Here is a 15,306-nt window from a genome sequence, read left to right on the forward strand (position 1 = left end):
TAAGCCTTGCCACAGTCCTGTGAGCTAAGGACCACAGACAGGCTCCAAGTGGCTGAGGGCCTTCCTGGCGGTACCCCCTCAGAACTGGTGGTACTAGTTTCTAGATTCAGAGCTGGGAGAAAGTAGAGTCTGACCCCCACCTCCCCTCTGGCAGATTAAGAGACTGAGGTCCATAGAGGTGAGGTGACTCATAGGCCGGGAGGGTCAGGTTTGCACTCAGCTCCTTGATCCCAGATCTAGCGTCCACCCTCCTCTTTGCCCTGCTGCCCAGACACAAGTCACAGAATCCGGGGCCCCCATGGGGGTGAGTGCCTACTCTGTCTTTGGAAGTTTGTGGCCTGGGTGGGAAGACATGGGCAGAATCAGCCTGGGAATGATGGGTATAACTGGACAGAGAAGGCTTGCCTAGGGAAGACTTCATGGTGTGGAGCCTCCAGAATGGAGGAGTGTAGGGAGGCTGCTTCTCTTTTGTAGATGGCGTGGGAAAGGGAGGAAGGGAAAGATGGGATCCTCTGATCCCCGTGTGAAAGGTTCTGTGCTCTCCTTCCTTCTAGGCTCTGGCTTTCTTCCTCTCCCACCCCCTTATGTCCTCTTCTGCCTCCCCTCCATTCCCCATAAGCTCCTGGAGGGCAGAGACTGGGCCTTGTCTCTGCCCAGTGCCCTCCTTCTCCCTCTTCCTGGCTACCTCATTGTCTTCTCTGTGCTCTGGGCAGGTCCATCAGACACTCACTGTACAGCTGGATAAAGTCTTGCAGGCCCTCACTTTGAGGAAGAAAGCCGCCCTGTTCTCAGGTACGTGGGGGGCCATGGCTGCAGGAGGAACCCCCTGTCCTGGGCACTCCTGCCCACTCTCCTCCTGGCCTCTGGCCAGGGGTATGCTCCTGGGGGCCCAGGATGGAGGAAAGGGTTCTCTTTGCAGCCAGCATCCTGCGCTTCCTCCGGACAACCCTGGAGCAGAAGTTCTCCTCTGCCCTGGTGACACTGGTCAGCTCTGCCTCCCCCGGGCAGTTGCCCTCTCCAGAGGATGCAGCCCTATCCCCACTGTCACTGCACCAGGTCTTGTCCCTTGTCATCAGCCTACAGAACCTTCTAGTGCAGGTAAGTGCCCAGCCTGAGAAGGAACTATGATCTCTCTCTCTTGCCCACACCCAAGGGGCCTGTAGGGCCTTGGGCCATGCCAAGTCCATTATTGCCCATGCTTGGATCCTAGGTGGGAGTCATCTGGAGCAGCCCCTTTGTTTTACAGAGGGGTAGACTGAGGCCTATTGTGGAGCCATGGTCACTATCGAGAATAACAACCACTGAGGAGCCCCAAAGGGCTAGGGGGGGAGCCAGAGCTTCCTGTTAGCCAGGGAGCTTCATTTATTGATTAAGAACCTTCTGTCAGCAGAGGCTAGGACATGCAGCTTTGCTGAGAAGCTCATTAGAGAGGGGAGAGTAACACTTCTGAGGGGAACCTCAGAGGCCAAGAGAGGGGGCGGGCCTTCCTGCCAGGAAGTGACAAAGAAAGCCCCCAGGTTTGGACTGTGCAGAGTGGGTGAATGGCACTGATGACCCAGGGGCAAGAGAAGACTGTCAGGGCTTGGGGGTCCTGAAGGAGGCCTTACCAGGAAGTTAATGACACAGACGAATTCATCACCATCAATCTGGTGCCCTTCCTTCTTAGAGATTCCACAGGCTACTAGACGCCACCAGACTTTTCCTGTTTTTGCCCCTGCCCATGTATCTCCACTGCCCTGGGTCCTTGACTGCTCCTCAGATGGAGTGAGGACTACCCTCGTCATGTTCCGCTCCCGAGAATCCTCATCAGTGGGACCCAAGTGTTGGGGGCCTGCCATGTGAAAGTGGGATGGGACATGCTTTGCTTCACCCCAGCAAGAGGCTGGATGTCTGTCCCTTAGAACTGTCCCAAAGTGCTCAGGGCCACCTCCAGCCTGGTCACCTTCTGTTCACCCTCAGGGGCCTTCAAGCATAAGCTTTTGATGCCTGTTCATGCTGGGTATGGGTGGGAGCAGGTAACCCCTGAGCTCCCTCCTAATTCTCTAGTCCTGTGATCCTGAGTCTTTCTGGTAGGCGCCCAGCAAGCTGGCCTGCTCAGCTACTCTTTCTCCAGGGTCCTGGTTTCACTTCCTTCAGGAAACCTTCCCTAGCTGCTGGATTTCGTTTGTTTTCAAATCTGGGGCATTGTGTCCTTGTCTCTTCCATGCCTGGCCTGTGGGGCTCACCTGCTCTGTCCTTGGCATCAGGGACGTGATGGAAATGCAGAAAGAGGGCATGACATGGCATTCTGTGAACTGGGTTCAAATCTGAGGTCTGGGATTTGGGTCTGCTTGGTGACCGGCAAGACAGTGAGCATCTGGGAGCCTCAGTTTCCTCATTATAACATTTTTGTTGTTGTTTAGTCATTTTTCAGGCATGTCTGACTCTTCATGACTGTTGGGTTTTCTCAGCAAAGACACTGGAGTAGTTTAGGGCAATAATATTGACACTGTCTGCCTCACAGGGCTGTGGCGAAGAAAAGGGCCTTGGGAAACATTGGTAATTATTATCACCGATGCCACTGTTATGCAGTCAACCTTTGGGGCAATTCCAAAGAGGACCAGGCCTTTGGGGAGGGCTGTTCACTGTCTGAATTAGACAAAGTCTGTCCCCTGGATCTTGTTGGAGTCCCTTAACCAGGTTCTCCACCACAGACACAAGCTCGCCTCCCAGGGCAACGGTATGGTTGTCCCAGTGTGTGGTTGAGAGTTGTTGCCTCAGCTTAGCTGTAGAGGTGTTTGGGGAGACAGTGACCTCCCCTGGGTCACCACACAGAGAAAACAATGCCTCAGGCCTCCATTACCACTGAAGATTGAGCTAGCTGGGGGGCACTACTGACCCTCAGGGCTTCCCCAACCCTGGATCCAGCAGAGTGGACTTCTGAACTGGACCTTCTCAGGAACTGGATTTGGAAACTTCCTCCCCCTGGAACCTGCTTTACTATGTGGAAGCCCCGTTTCACTGGACCGTAGGAAGAAGACAACAGAGCCTTAGTTTTCCACGATGCATTTTCATCCATTCATTCACTCATGCCCATTGAGCTTCTAGGATTCTAGCCACGACTATTTGAGCTATTAATTCTCCTCAGCTCTTGAATCCTGTGCTCCTTATCCTGGCAGAGTTCATGCCATGCCAGACCCTAGGCTTGTGTCCCCCATGGTCTTCCTTCTCCGCTCCTGTCCATGTATTTGCATTTCTAAACACTTCTGGAGGAAACTGCCCAGCTGGGCAAACTCAATCTACTACACTTTCTGGTATCTAATCTCACCAGAGGCCCTTTTACTCTAGTCAGCAAAAGTTCAAAGTCTTCTCAGTTCAAGCCCACTACTGACACATAGCTTCTTGTCTCTCAGATGGACAGGTCAGTACAGCTGCCCAGAGAGAGGTCACACTAGGTGATGGATTGCTCTGGAGCTAGCTGAGAACTATGGTCATTTCTCTAGCACTTGTACCAGCAGAGAACATCATAAGCACCAGGATGAGTGGGAGATGGTCCCGCTCCTGAGGCTGCTGATCCAACAGGAACAGGCTGGTGGTTATCACTGCCACCTGGTGTTCAAGTGTGAGAACAGAAACTCTTTTATTGGTTTCTTTGCTTCTATGCTCACCTCAGAACCCCTCAGCATTGCTCTCCATTCTCTTTACTCTAGTCTCCTTTCCAATTTGTGCCCTTGGACCCATATCTTTCTGTCTTCTCCAGAAGCTTGTCCCTTCCATAGTCCCCTCCACCCCCATCCTGTCTCTCTGACTCTGTCTTTTTTTCTCTGTTGTTTTCAGTCTTTTCCCATCTACTGGCTTCTCCTCAGCTATCTAAAAATAGATGCAGGTCTTGCCCATCTTTAAAAAATCCTTCACTTGGCCTTGCAATCCCCATCCTCACAAGCTCTCATTCTGTCTCTTCTCTCTTTCATAGCCAAACTCCTAGGAAAAGTCATCCATATTTATTTCTTCCCCGTTCTCACCTCCTACTCACATCTCAGATCCTTGCAATCTGGCTTGTGCCCATACTACAAGACTAAAATTATTATCTCCAAGGTTACCAATGATCTCAACTGCCTTTTCTTAGTCCTCATTCCAGTTATCTTCGCTGCCATTTTGGACATTGCTAACTTCCCCCTCTTCCCTCTTGATTTCCACAACATTTTTGCTGGTTCTCCTTCTGCCTTTCCAACTGTTCCTTTTCAGCCTCCTTTGCTAGTTCTTTATCCATCTCTTACCCATAAATATGAGTGTCCCACAAGGCAATGTTCAGGGTCTTCTTTTTTTTCCTCTACATAATTTCTCTTGGTGATTTCCATGAGTTTGATGGTCATCTCTATTCAGGAAATTCCAGTATATGTATTCACCTTTAAATTCTCTCCTGAATTCTAGTCTCACGTTGCCAGCTATCTGGTAGAACCACCTGGATATCTCATCAGCATCCCAACTCAACATACCTAAACCTGAATTTATTAACTTTCCCTCTAAACTTCTCCTTCCACCAAACTTCCCTATTTCTGCTGAGGGCACCATAATCCTTACAACTTGCATTTGCAACCTAGGAGTCATCCTTGGTTTTCTTCTCTTTTTCAGCCTCTATATCCACCCTGTTGCCAAGTCTTACTAATATTATCTCTATAGCTTTTCTCTCCTCTTACTACTCACATTCAGAGTCTCATAATCAATTCTTTCTTAGACTGTTGTTTTAGCTGCCAAGTGGCCTGTTAGTCATTAACCTGCTCCTATTCAAAGAAAGGCTCAGCAGCTTGACCTGGATGCTCACCCTTGTGGTTAAGTGCTTTGCTCATTCTTTAGCCAAAGTATCATGAAAGTGCCAGACTTGCTTTGGTTCTCAAAGAATAGATTACTTTCTTTCCCTTGATTTGATTTCTTCTCTCCAGATGACTGTGACAGCTCAGCAAGCTGAGGATAGTTAGTGTGCCTTTGACTAATATGCTTAGCTCTGAGCCCCCATCCTACCAGAAATCTCACCACTTTCCTTGATTTTGCTATATTTCACTGAGTCCTAGTCATATCATCTCAAGATAAAGGAATCCATTCCATCCCAGGAAAAATAGGCTCACTTCTATACTATTTGTGATGTTTTCTTCTTTGCAGAGAATCAGTAAAAGCATCAAAACAATATAAAATGAAAAATCTATAACATGCCTGCAATCTCTCCAACCATCCAACCCATGAGAGTATGGAGGCTGCACCAAGTCCACGAATTCCTCCTGCCTGTGGGCAAAGCAGTGTAGTTAGTACCACACCTGTCCCAGATGGCATTTGCCTTGGTGTTATTCAGAAAGCATCAAATATAGACTCAGGGACTCTGGACCCAGAATGGGACTCCTTCTCCTACCCTGGAGATAGAACATGAGGGAGGCCATGGATTTGGGATTGGAGTTCAAATTGAAGGGTCCTCAAAGCTAGCTCATTGCTTCTAAAGTGAAATACTTTACATTTTCTTTTCTTCTTCTTTTTTTTTGTCTTTTGACTTTGCTTTAATATTTCTTGTTGTCTCTTGGAGTCACTCCTTGGTCCTTCTACTTGGTCCATTCTAATTTTCCAGAGTGAGTCCCCCATGTACTTCCTGGGGAAAACTGTTCATTCTTTCATTCTTTCTGCCTTAGTTCCCATTCCTTTGCCAGTTCCCCCCTAATGCTTTCATTCTCTTCCATTTCTTTCTTCTGGGGCTCTCATTGACAAATTCATTTTAAACTCTTTAAAAAATGCTTCATCTCTTCTAGGAAACCTAGCTGAACTTGTGTCTAAGCTTTACTTGCAACTGTCTTAGAGTCATTGTCTTCTGGGTTTAGGTCTTGGGCATCCCTGGTAAGTATAACAGCTCTTTTGGGTGGGATCCTTTGTGTTTGCTCATCCTTCCAGCCTTCCTTCCTTCCTGACCTTGTATTAGGGCCAGGCTGTGCACCTCTGCAGGGGATGTGTGGACGGTATTTGGCCCTTGTTCCCTGTGGCCCTGGCTGCTTCCTCAGGGCACTGAGTGTTGTATTACTTCAGCACCTCAGGGACAGCTCAGCGTGGAGCCCCTCAGACTTTCAGTACCCCCAGAACCTTGGAATCAGGCGGAAGTCTGAGGGCCTCCTTTCTGGTCTGAGCTCTGTATGTTTCTGATGTGGGTTGGGCTCCGAGCAGCACAACTGCACCCCTGACTTGGTCAAGCTCCAGTAGACCATCCCTACTACTGTTTCTGAGTAACAGGCTCCCTTTCGGTCTGGGCTTCTTGCCCTAGTTTTTCAGTTACAGGCTTCAGGCTGGGCTGTGGGCTGGACCTGAGACCCTGCTTTGCTCCCACAGTCAGAGTCTCCCAGCTGATGTTTGCTTCTATTCCTGAAGACTTGGGCTTCTATTGAAGACGGAAGGTTCCTTGCCCTGGTTTAGCCTGCCATGATCTCCAGCCAACACATCCCCCACCGGGGTATGCCCCTTCCCCAGGCCACTGGGTGGGGAGCCACAGAACTGTCAGGTGGCACTCGATCCTGCTCCTTTACAAGGTCAGGGCCCTCCATGGGTGTGGGATCTTCTTCCACAGCCAGGGGCAGGCCCTTCTTCAGGAGGGCTCCCAGTGACCACTGACCTCTGAGATGATGTGGCTGGGGAAAATGCCTCCCTGTGATACTTTCTTGGATTTTCCCATCAGGACCTAGGCTGGTGCTTTTTCTAGATTTTGTGGAGGAGGTGGCGGGGGGAGCTGGGCTTGAGCATCTTCTTGCTCCTCCACCATCTGGGCTGGTCTCCTCCTCCTTGCTTCTGGAGCTGGAGGACAGAAGGCTGAACCCTCCTGTCCTCCCTCTCACCCTGGTGAAGAAGCCTCGTCCTTTTGCTGGGTTATTTGTCTCCTTCCTCCCTTGCTTCCCATCTTCGAGCCACAGTCCTCTGCTCATAGAATTGGGAGCCTCAAATCTGGATGATGTGGCTAGTCTCTAATGGCACAGACACCCCTTTAGACACCTGCTGTGTGCCAGGCATTTGAGTTAGTTACTGGAGATGAGAAGCGCCTTGTCCTCACAGAACTGGCGACGCAATGACGGATCTCTTCCCTAAGCCCAGCTTCTCCTTCCTCCAGTCCATCTTCCACACATCTTGCTAAGGCCTAGGTCTAACCACGCCATGGCCTGGCACCCACACTCAACAGCTCCCTGTTGCCTTAATGCTTAGCCATAGCTTTCAAGACCCACCACATTGTGACTCCATCCTCTTTCCAGCTTCATCCTTATTGCTCCCTCCTTCATTCCAGCCTAATTGAGGAACCAGCTGTCCCCCAGATTGTCCTTCCCTTTCCCCTCTCTCTCCTTCTCCCCTTGGGGGCTGGGCCCGAGGTACCCTTGTAGCTGAGCCCTTTCTGAGGCTGTGGGTGCTCCCCCCACCTCCCCAATGATTTGTGTCTGATTATTTGTTCTCACTTCAGACCCTCCAGCAGAAGGTGAGCTCCTGGAGAGCCAGGACAATTTTATTTTTGCCTTTCATCTCTCAGTGAGAAGCCTAGGCCCTGGGCCAGAGAGGGCCTAGGAGAAGGTTATTAGGATTGTTTGGCCTGAGGAATAGAAGGCTCTGAGGTACCTGAGAGCCATCATGTGGAAAAGTTTATGTTGGTTTCATTTTCTTATTGGGGTCTCAGTTTCCCAATTTGCAAAAACAAAAGGGTTGGACCAGATTTCTAAGCATCTTCCAGATCTAAATTCTATTATCAGAGGGAAAAAATGTATATGCCAGGGTTTTAGGCTCAAGTCTCCCAGAAACAATTGTATTTCATTTAACATTCATCCAGTATTCAAGCATTTCTAGCTGAGAGAAGGGGCTGCCCCAACTGCCATAGTCCTCCATGCATGACTCTCTGCCCCAGGATGGTTTCAGGTAACATTTCTAGGAATCTTGAACCAGGAACATGCCTGTGAAAAATGTAGTGTAGGTTATCATCAATCATTAAACATTTATTAATCTAGCCGTGTGACTCTGGGTAAATCACTTGACTCCCATCACCTAGCCCTGTGTTGGCAAACCTATGGCACATGTGCCCTCTCCACACATGCCTGAGGACATTTCTCCCATCACCAGCTCCTCTGCCCAGCAGCCCAATGGTAGTGCTTCCTCTCTCCCTTGTCTGGGGTACGGCTCACAAGGGGCATAAGGGTGCAGTTTGGACACTGGGTCTCTCAAGGGTTCGCCATCAGTGACCTAACCACTCTCCTGCCTTGGAACCAATATACAGTATTAATTCCAAGATGAAAAGTAAGAGTTTATTTATTATTTCACTTCTTACATATTTCTTTATTGGTAACATGCTATATATAACTTGCCAAATCCGCCACACACCTCTCTATTGTCTGTTAGTTTTGTAGTTTGTATTATCTGTTTGTTTGTTAGTCTGTAGGGTTTTTTGTGTTTTTATTTTATTTTGTTTCAAAAATTTTATTTCATTAGTTAATTTAGAATATTTTTCCGTGGCCATTGGGAAGACAAGCCAGATGATCTGTAGAGACTTCTTGGGGGAACTGGATGGTTTCTGAGGTCTCATACAATGCTGAGGTTTGATGGTCCAGGGTAATTGTCTCTCAGCTTAAAAAAGTGTTATTAGGGGGTGGCTGGGTCGCTCAATGGATTGAAAGCCAGGCCTAGAGACGGGAGGTCCTGGGTTCAAATCTGGCCTCAGACACTTCCTGGTTGTGTGACCCTGGGCAAGTCACTTGACCCCCATTGCCTAGCCCTTACCCCTCTTCTGCCTTGGAACCAGAACAGAGTATTGATTCCAAGACGGAAGCTGAGGGTTTTAATAAAAATAGAAAAAAATTTTAAAGTGTTATTTTGGGGTCTTTTCTTTCTTTTATCAGTCTCATCTGGAAAAAAAATCTCCTCCCCTCCAGAGCAGACCCTGTCTTATGACTGACTGGAGGCCCCCAATTCCGTGCATTCTTCAGGTCCTCTGAGGGCTTCTCTAGCTCCGAGGCTCGCTTCCTCTTAGGGATCCTTTCATGGCCGTCATGTGTACTGATCTGCGGCCTCCGCTCATTTCACTCTGGGTCCAAATTTCTCTGGATCGCCTCTCGTGGCCTTTCTTTATCCGTTTGTTGTCACGTTTTGAGCCGCCCCTGCTGTCACTACGAGGGCAGCTGTGGGGTCGGTGGATCCTAAAGGTAGGCCTGGTCACTTTTCTTGGGAAGTCCGGGCCAGCTGGAGCAGTTCCTGGCTTAGACAGCCGCCCTGTGTGCCTGCCCACGGGGGACAGCGGCCAGCTGTCAGGACTCCCTGAAACGTCCCAGGTTTGATTTGCGTTTTGTCCACTCTGAAGGCTTTAGAGCTGTTTCCAAATGGTCATTTAGAGTCGATAATTCCTGTAAAGTGTCCTTGGTCAGTTCCTGAGGTGCCTGGGTGGCAGGCAAAGGGAAAGGGTTCCACCTCCATCCCTCCCCAGCCCTGTGGCATGGGCTCCTGCTCTCTGCTCAGCCAGGATGCCCAGGAGAGGCCTTGGGAGGCGGCCACTGGCCGGCACATCCAGACCACCCTTTCTCTCTATTCTAGAAGGACCTGCTGCTGACCCAGGCTGTGGTTGGCTGCCTGGAGGCCCTGTTGGACTACCTACAAGCAAAGAGCCTGGATGTCGGTAAAGTCTCCTTGGCCCCTCTGCCCCGCACTGGGGGTAGGGACGGGCCTGAGGCCGGAATAGATGGGGTTAAGCCAGACCAGGATGCCTCCGTTGGCCCTTCCTGTTTGTATCTTTGCTTTGCTTTCCCTCTTCTTCCTTCCGCCACTTTTGTGCGCGCCATCGCCTCCTCCTCCTTCCTTCCCCCTTTCTCTGAATGCTTTATAGACTGTCCGTGTCCTGGACCTCCTCAGAGGTGTCCGTGCCTTCAGCAGGGCCCAGACTCTCAGCCGGCAGCAGGGCAGGGCAGGGACTGCTTCTGTGGGGCTCTTGTGATGTGAAGCATGGGAGCTAGGTGCTCTAGGCGTTCTCTTTGTCTCCCTTTGTCTCCCCCTTCGTTTTCTTTGCCACGCTGGGTTCCACTGTGGGACCCTGGTCCCGCCTCGCCCTGAGCCCTCTAATACAGAAGGGCTGGGTTTGAAGGCGTTTCTTGGAGTTCCACACTTTCTCCCTCCTCTCCCTCCTCCCTGAGATGGGAAGCAATCAGCAGACCTTTTGTGTGCAACCATGTACAGCATCTTTCCCTATCAGTCATGTTCTGGCAGAGATTTCAAAGGGGAAAGAAGAGGAAGAAAGAAAGGGAAGTCTAGCGTGTTTCTGGCTGCACTCAGCCTCGACTCGTTCTTTCTCAGGGCGGGCAGCTCTTTTCAGCATGAGTCTCCGGGGTGGTCTTGGATCACTGGACAGCCGGGAGGACTCGGTCACTCGCCGTTGTTCATTCAGTGTATTGCAGAGCTCTGGTTCTGCTTATTCCACTTTGCATCCGTTCACATCGGTCTCCAGATTCTTCTGAAAACACCCTCCTTGTCATTTTTTCCCAATACTGTTTTATTTTTTCCTCAGTTACATGGAAAAACAACCCATTTTTAACCTTTGTGTTTTTAACGTCTGAGTCCAATTCTCCTCCCTCCCTCCCTCCCTCCCTCTGCTCCCCGAGGTGGCAAGCAACCTCATAAAGATTTTAGGCATGTACTTATGGAAAACATTTTTCCACATGAGTTATGTTGTGGAAGAAAAGGCAAGCCAAAAAAAGAAGAAAGGAAGTGACGTATACAGTAGGTCTCAGTCTGCATTCAGACTCCTGCTCATCGTTTCTTAGAACACAGCCGTTGCCCAGCTGATGGGCATCCCCTCGGTTTCCAGTTCTTTGCCACCACAGAGAGAGCTGCCATCAATATTTTTGGACCAGTGGGTCTTTTCCCTTTCTCTTGCATCTCTTTGGGGTCCAAACCTAACAGTGGGGGGGCTGGGTCTTTGGGCATAGTTCCAAATTGCCCTCCAGAATGCTTGGATCCATTCACAGCTCCCCCAACAATGCATCAGTGTCCCCATTTTCCTGTATCCCCTTCAGTGGCCATCATTTCCCTTTTCTGTCATGTTGGCCAATCTGAGAGGTGTGAGATGGTAGTAACTCAGAGTTGTTTGAATTTGCATTGCTCTAATCGAGAGGGATTTGGCACATTTCCTCAGATGGCCGAGCAGGCTCCTATTTCTTTTTCTGAAACCCGTCCGTTTAGATCTTTTCTGGGTTCTTATCCCCATTTCACAGAAGAGGTTGCTAAGGCTGAGCAAGGGGAAGCAACATCCATCTAGGAGGTGTCAGAGGGAGGATTAGAACCCACATCCCCTGATTCCAGCCTGTGTTCCCACCCACGGCCAGATGATGGGAATGATTCCCCCTGATCTCTCAGAACCAGTGCCCCCTGGGTAGTGCCCATAAATGGTGCAAGATGCTTCCCAGGCAGGCATGTTGTTGCTTCCCACAGCCCTGCACGTGGCCTCTCAGCCCTGGAATCGCTTCTTGCTGTTCACTCTCTTGGACGCCGGAGACAATTCTTTCTTCAGCCCAGAGCTCCTGCGGCTCATGACCCTGGTGAGTGTTGAAAGGGCTCCTGGGCAGCTGGGAATGTCACCCTTGCTTCCCTCTGGGAGGGGCCCCCTTGGCCCCCCTCCTCCCTCAGGTAGCACTGGGAGAGCATCCTCCCCCCACCAGTGGGCCTCCCACTGGCAGAACCTTCCAAAGCTGTCGGTTAGGAAGACGTGGATTGGCCAATAAATGCCCATGGTAAGATTTGAACTCGAGGCCTTCCAGACTCCATCCAGCTGCCTCTTTTTGTTTTAATATCTACATTCAGATAAGCCTTTTGGGAAGAGCTGGGCTTTGACCCTGCTGATGGTGCCCACCTAGCCAGGGATGGGGGGCTGTTCTGTACTCGACTCAGCCCTAGCCCCCAGGGGCCTGCCTGCCTGCAGGCTCAGCTTCTTCCTTCCCCATTTTGGGGCCCGCTGGGGAGAGCCACAGGGTCATTTTGTAACTCACAACTAAAGGAAATGCTCCATTTCAGCTACAAGTTGGTGAGGGGAAAAGGCACCTTTGTCTCCTGTCCAAGTTCATGGGGGGGGGGGGGGCTGAGCCTGGCCCCGGGGCCTACTCGGTGCTGCTGGCACAGGGGCGGATAGAAAACCTAGAGATGCTCTGCACCTGGAGACCACAGCCCCGACAGAGGTGACCCAGGGGCGTGGGCGATCCTGCCCTCTGCTCCTGCCTCAGGGGCTTGTTTGGGTGCACAAGGGCCTCAGCCCTGCCCTTCCTTGGGCCTTCCCTGCTCCCCGCCCCCAAGGTCCCCTCGGGCTGGAGCTGGAAGGTGTTTGGGACTTCCTTTCTGGCGCAGTTTGTGAGGTTCCGGAGCAGAAACATCCTCTCCCAGGATGATCTGGGCCATGTCCTGCGAGAGACAGCCAAGCTCGAGTTCTCGGAGCTCCCCACGGCCACCCTGCGTGCCCTGTACAGCTTCCTCAGCCAGGTGCGGTGCCCACAGAGCTTTCCAGAGGGTGTGTGGGGAGGGCCCGGAGAGTAGCAAAGACCCGGCAGCCTGAAGCCCAGGGGAGTGCTGGGATTAGACAGGGGTTTCTGCCGCCCCGGGGAAGTGGGTTCCGGAGCTCTGGAGCTGGAGGGTGAGCCACAGTTGGGTAGGGACCCCCCCAGCCCAGCTGTCCCAGGGGAGGGCCCTAGGGGTCAGTGATAACTGCGTTTTCCTGGCTGTAGCCCCCCTCCGCATCCCAAGGGTCCTCCTTTTATTTTTTAAATCTTCCCTTTGGTCTGAGTACGGGTTCCAAGGCAGAGTAGCCGTCAGGGCCCGGCAATGGGGGTGAAGTGACTGGCCCAAGGTCTGCCAGTGGCCGCCCCCTGCCTCTCTGGGAGGAGGGAGAAGGCCCCTCGGATGTGTTCCTCCTGCTAGTCTCCCCTGAGAGCTGGGCCCCTCCACAAGGCCTCGTCCCCCATCCCCAGGTTCAGAGGACAGGCTCCCTGCCGGGCCCAGCAGGGTCTGCCACCATCCCGGCCCTGCTGGAGGCTCTGTCGGACAGGACTCGGACCCAGCCTCCCCAGCAGGATTTGGTGTATCCTTTTCAGCCCTGGGAGGGGGTTGGCCGGCCAGGGGTGGGGGTGGATGGGAAGGGGTAGAGGGGAGTAGCATCATCTCTCCCCGTGGCCCCCTCCCCCATCTCCAGGATTGGGTGGCACCTTCTGAGGGGATGCTGGGAGTGGGGGGTGGGCTAGAAGGAAAATCTTCTGAGGGTCGGGCACGTGCCCTCTCCCTCTTGGAAGCTTTACAGAGGGGATCCTGGGGCAGCTGGGGGTGCCCTCGGGGTCCTTTGAGGGAGGATGCCCAGGAGCTCCTCCAGGCCCCCAGAGGGGCCGCTCCTCCCCTCCAGCAGGCGCCCTAGAGGCCCTGCTCTCCTGGCCAGGCCTTTGGAGCCCCCTGGCTCCCTTTGTGGTTGTCCTCTCATGCCCGCGCCGTCAGCTGCCTGGGAGGGGTGGCCGTGTCCTTCTCCCACATCCGGGACTGAGCCGGCGCCGGGGAGGCCGGGAAGCTTGGACGCCGAGAAGGGGACAGCCGTTTGCAGCGTGCTAGTTGAGCTGCTAGGAAATAAAGCCTGGATGCTCCGTCTCCTCCCACGACTCTCCCATTCTTTGGGGCACCCTGGGCCAGCCTGGGGCGGCAGAGCTGGATTTCAGAGAGGCCCAGTCCCCCCAGGAGCCTCACAGGCTGGATGGGGAGCAGCTTCCTGGCTCCTGGCACTCAGAAGGGTTAGAGATTCAGGCCCGGAAGGGAACCCGCCGGCCCACCCCCTTGTTTAGAGCCTGAAGGGCGAGCAGAAAGCTGAAACTGGGGGGAGGAGGATGCTCTGTGAGGGCCCAGGACCCGGGACCCGAGACCAGGACACCGAGGCCCGGTGCGGGGAAGGGCCGTGCTCGCAACTTCAGAGCCAGGCGAGCCGCCTGCCCAGCCTTGCCTCGAGGCGAGGCGGAGAACATCTCCTTGGCTGGGGCGCTCCCCTCTCAGCTGCCGCCATTCCTAGCGGGCGCCTGCCAGGAGCCAGAGTCTGGGGAGGTACTGCCGGGGACTGCGGAGCTTCGTCTTAGGAGGGGCTAACCGAGTCCTCATCCGCTGCTCCAAGGCCGGGACCGATGGGAATGACGAGGGCTGGGAAGTGATGGGGCGTGCAGAGACGCAGGAGGGGCTGATGGAGTCGGGATGCAACGCTGGGCCTTCATCGGGGAATGGTACCCTGCTCTGCCCACCATGGGCCCCACTAGGATGGGAGCCTTGCGCAACGGAGACTGGGGGCTCAGCCCCAGGAAGCTGCACCCAGGGGAGCCACAGGCTGCCCCTAAAAACCAGAGGAGGGTCTTTCCTCAGACTTACGAGCAGCTGGACTGTGCCAAGCTCTTCTCGGGGTGTCATTCCAGCGTGGGGTCGGACTGTGGACTTGGAGGCTGAGCCCACGGCCTTCCTGGCAGGGAGAAGGCGGGCGTCGGGGACGGGCAGCCCGGCACGCTCACTGGCTCCACGTGCCTGCCATCGGCTGCGCTTCTGCCCCGTGACTCGACTCCTGATGGGGCCGTGGTCGTGCTTCCCCCGCCGTGGTGTGGTCCTGTCCTGCCCGAGTCATGGCAGGCGATTAGGTGGGACTGCAAGCCAGGCAACGTTGGCATGGGCTACTTTGTCCTCAGAGAGGCCACCTGAGAGCCGGGGCCCGCGGTCGGTCTGTGGGACCCCCTGGCCCCCTTCCACTGTTTCACTAGAGCTCCAGCCCGCGCGGGTCCATCCCTCCCCGAGCCAGAACTTTACAGCTGACCAGCGGATGGCAGGGCCAGGAGGGGCCTGAGAACGGGGGTGGCAGGACTGGCAGTGATTTAGAATGCAAGATGGAAGAGCTATTGGAGGCCTTTGAACAGAGAGGGAGTGGGCTTAGAGGAGGCCCTTAGAATCTAGGTTTGGGCAAGGGACAAGGCTGGGAGCCCCCGAGAGCCCCAGTCAAGGGGAAGTCAGGGTGAGTGGCCAGGGGGGACAGCCCAGTATAAAGGAAAGAGAGGCAGGAGATGGGGCGTCCTCAGAGGCATCGCCAGGAGCTCAGTGTGGCCAGAGTGGGAAGGGAGGAAATGGCCAGGTTTGGGGAGCTTTAAAAGCCAAGTGGGGCCTTTCTATTTGATCCTGGAGGTGCTAGGGAGCCACAGCAGTTTAGGGAGAGGTAGGTGGGCAGGTGGATGGTCAGACAGGGCTTTAGACAAATGCCTGACGCACGAGTGGCTAGAGCAGTAGTCCTGTGGCAGGTGAGGAGAGCTG

The 15,306-nt window shown here is 53.3% G+C and overlaps 1 protein-coding gene across 5 annotated transcripts in view; it reads left to right on the plus strand.

The window, feature by feature from the left end:
- Positions 1–13,634, plus strand: part of MEI1 (meiotic double-stranded break formation protein 1) — a 62,169-nt gene extending 48,535 nt beyond the window's left edge. For 3 of the 5 annotated variants that reach the window (XM_007506072.3, XM_056797439.1, XM_056797440.1), the window contains exons 25-30: positions 714–792; positions 920–1,098; positions 9,556–9,637; positions 11,443–11,549; positions 12,349–12,480; positions 12,966–13,634. In XM_007506072.3, coding sequence (XP_007506134.1) covers positions 714–792; positions 920–1,098; positions 9,556–9,637; positions 11,443–11,549; positions 12,349–12,480; positions 12,966–13,139 — 753 coding nt within the window. In that variant the 3' untranslated portion in view covers positions 13,140–13,634. The remainder of the gene's footprint in view (positions 1–713; positions 793–919; positions 1,099–9,555; positions 9,638–11,442; positions 11,550–12,348; positions 12,481–12,965) is intronic. The other 2 variants (XM_007506073.3, XM_056797441.1) reach the window with 1 other exon arrangement.
- Positions 13,635–15,306: the final 1,672 nt, after the last annotated feature.

Source organism: Monodelphis domestica, chromosome 5 (genome assembly GCF_027887165.1).
Source record: "Monodelphis domestica isolate mMonDom1 chromosome 5, mMonDom1.pri, whole genome shotgun sequence".
NCBI lineage: Eukaryota > Metazoa > Chordata > Mammalia > Didelphimorphia > Didelphidae > Monodelphis > Monodelphis domestica.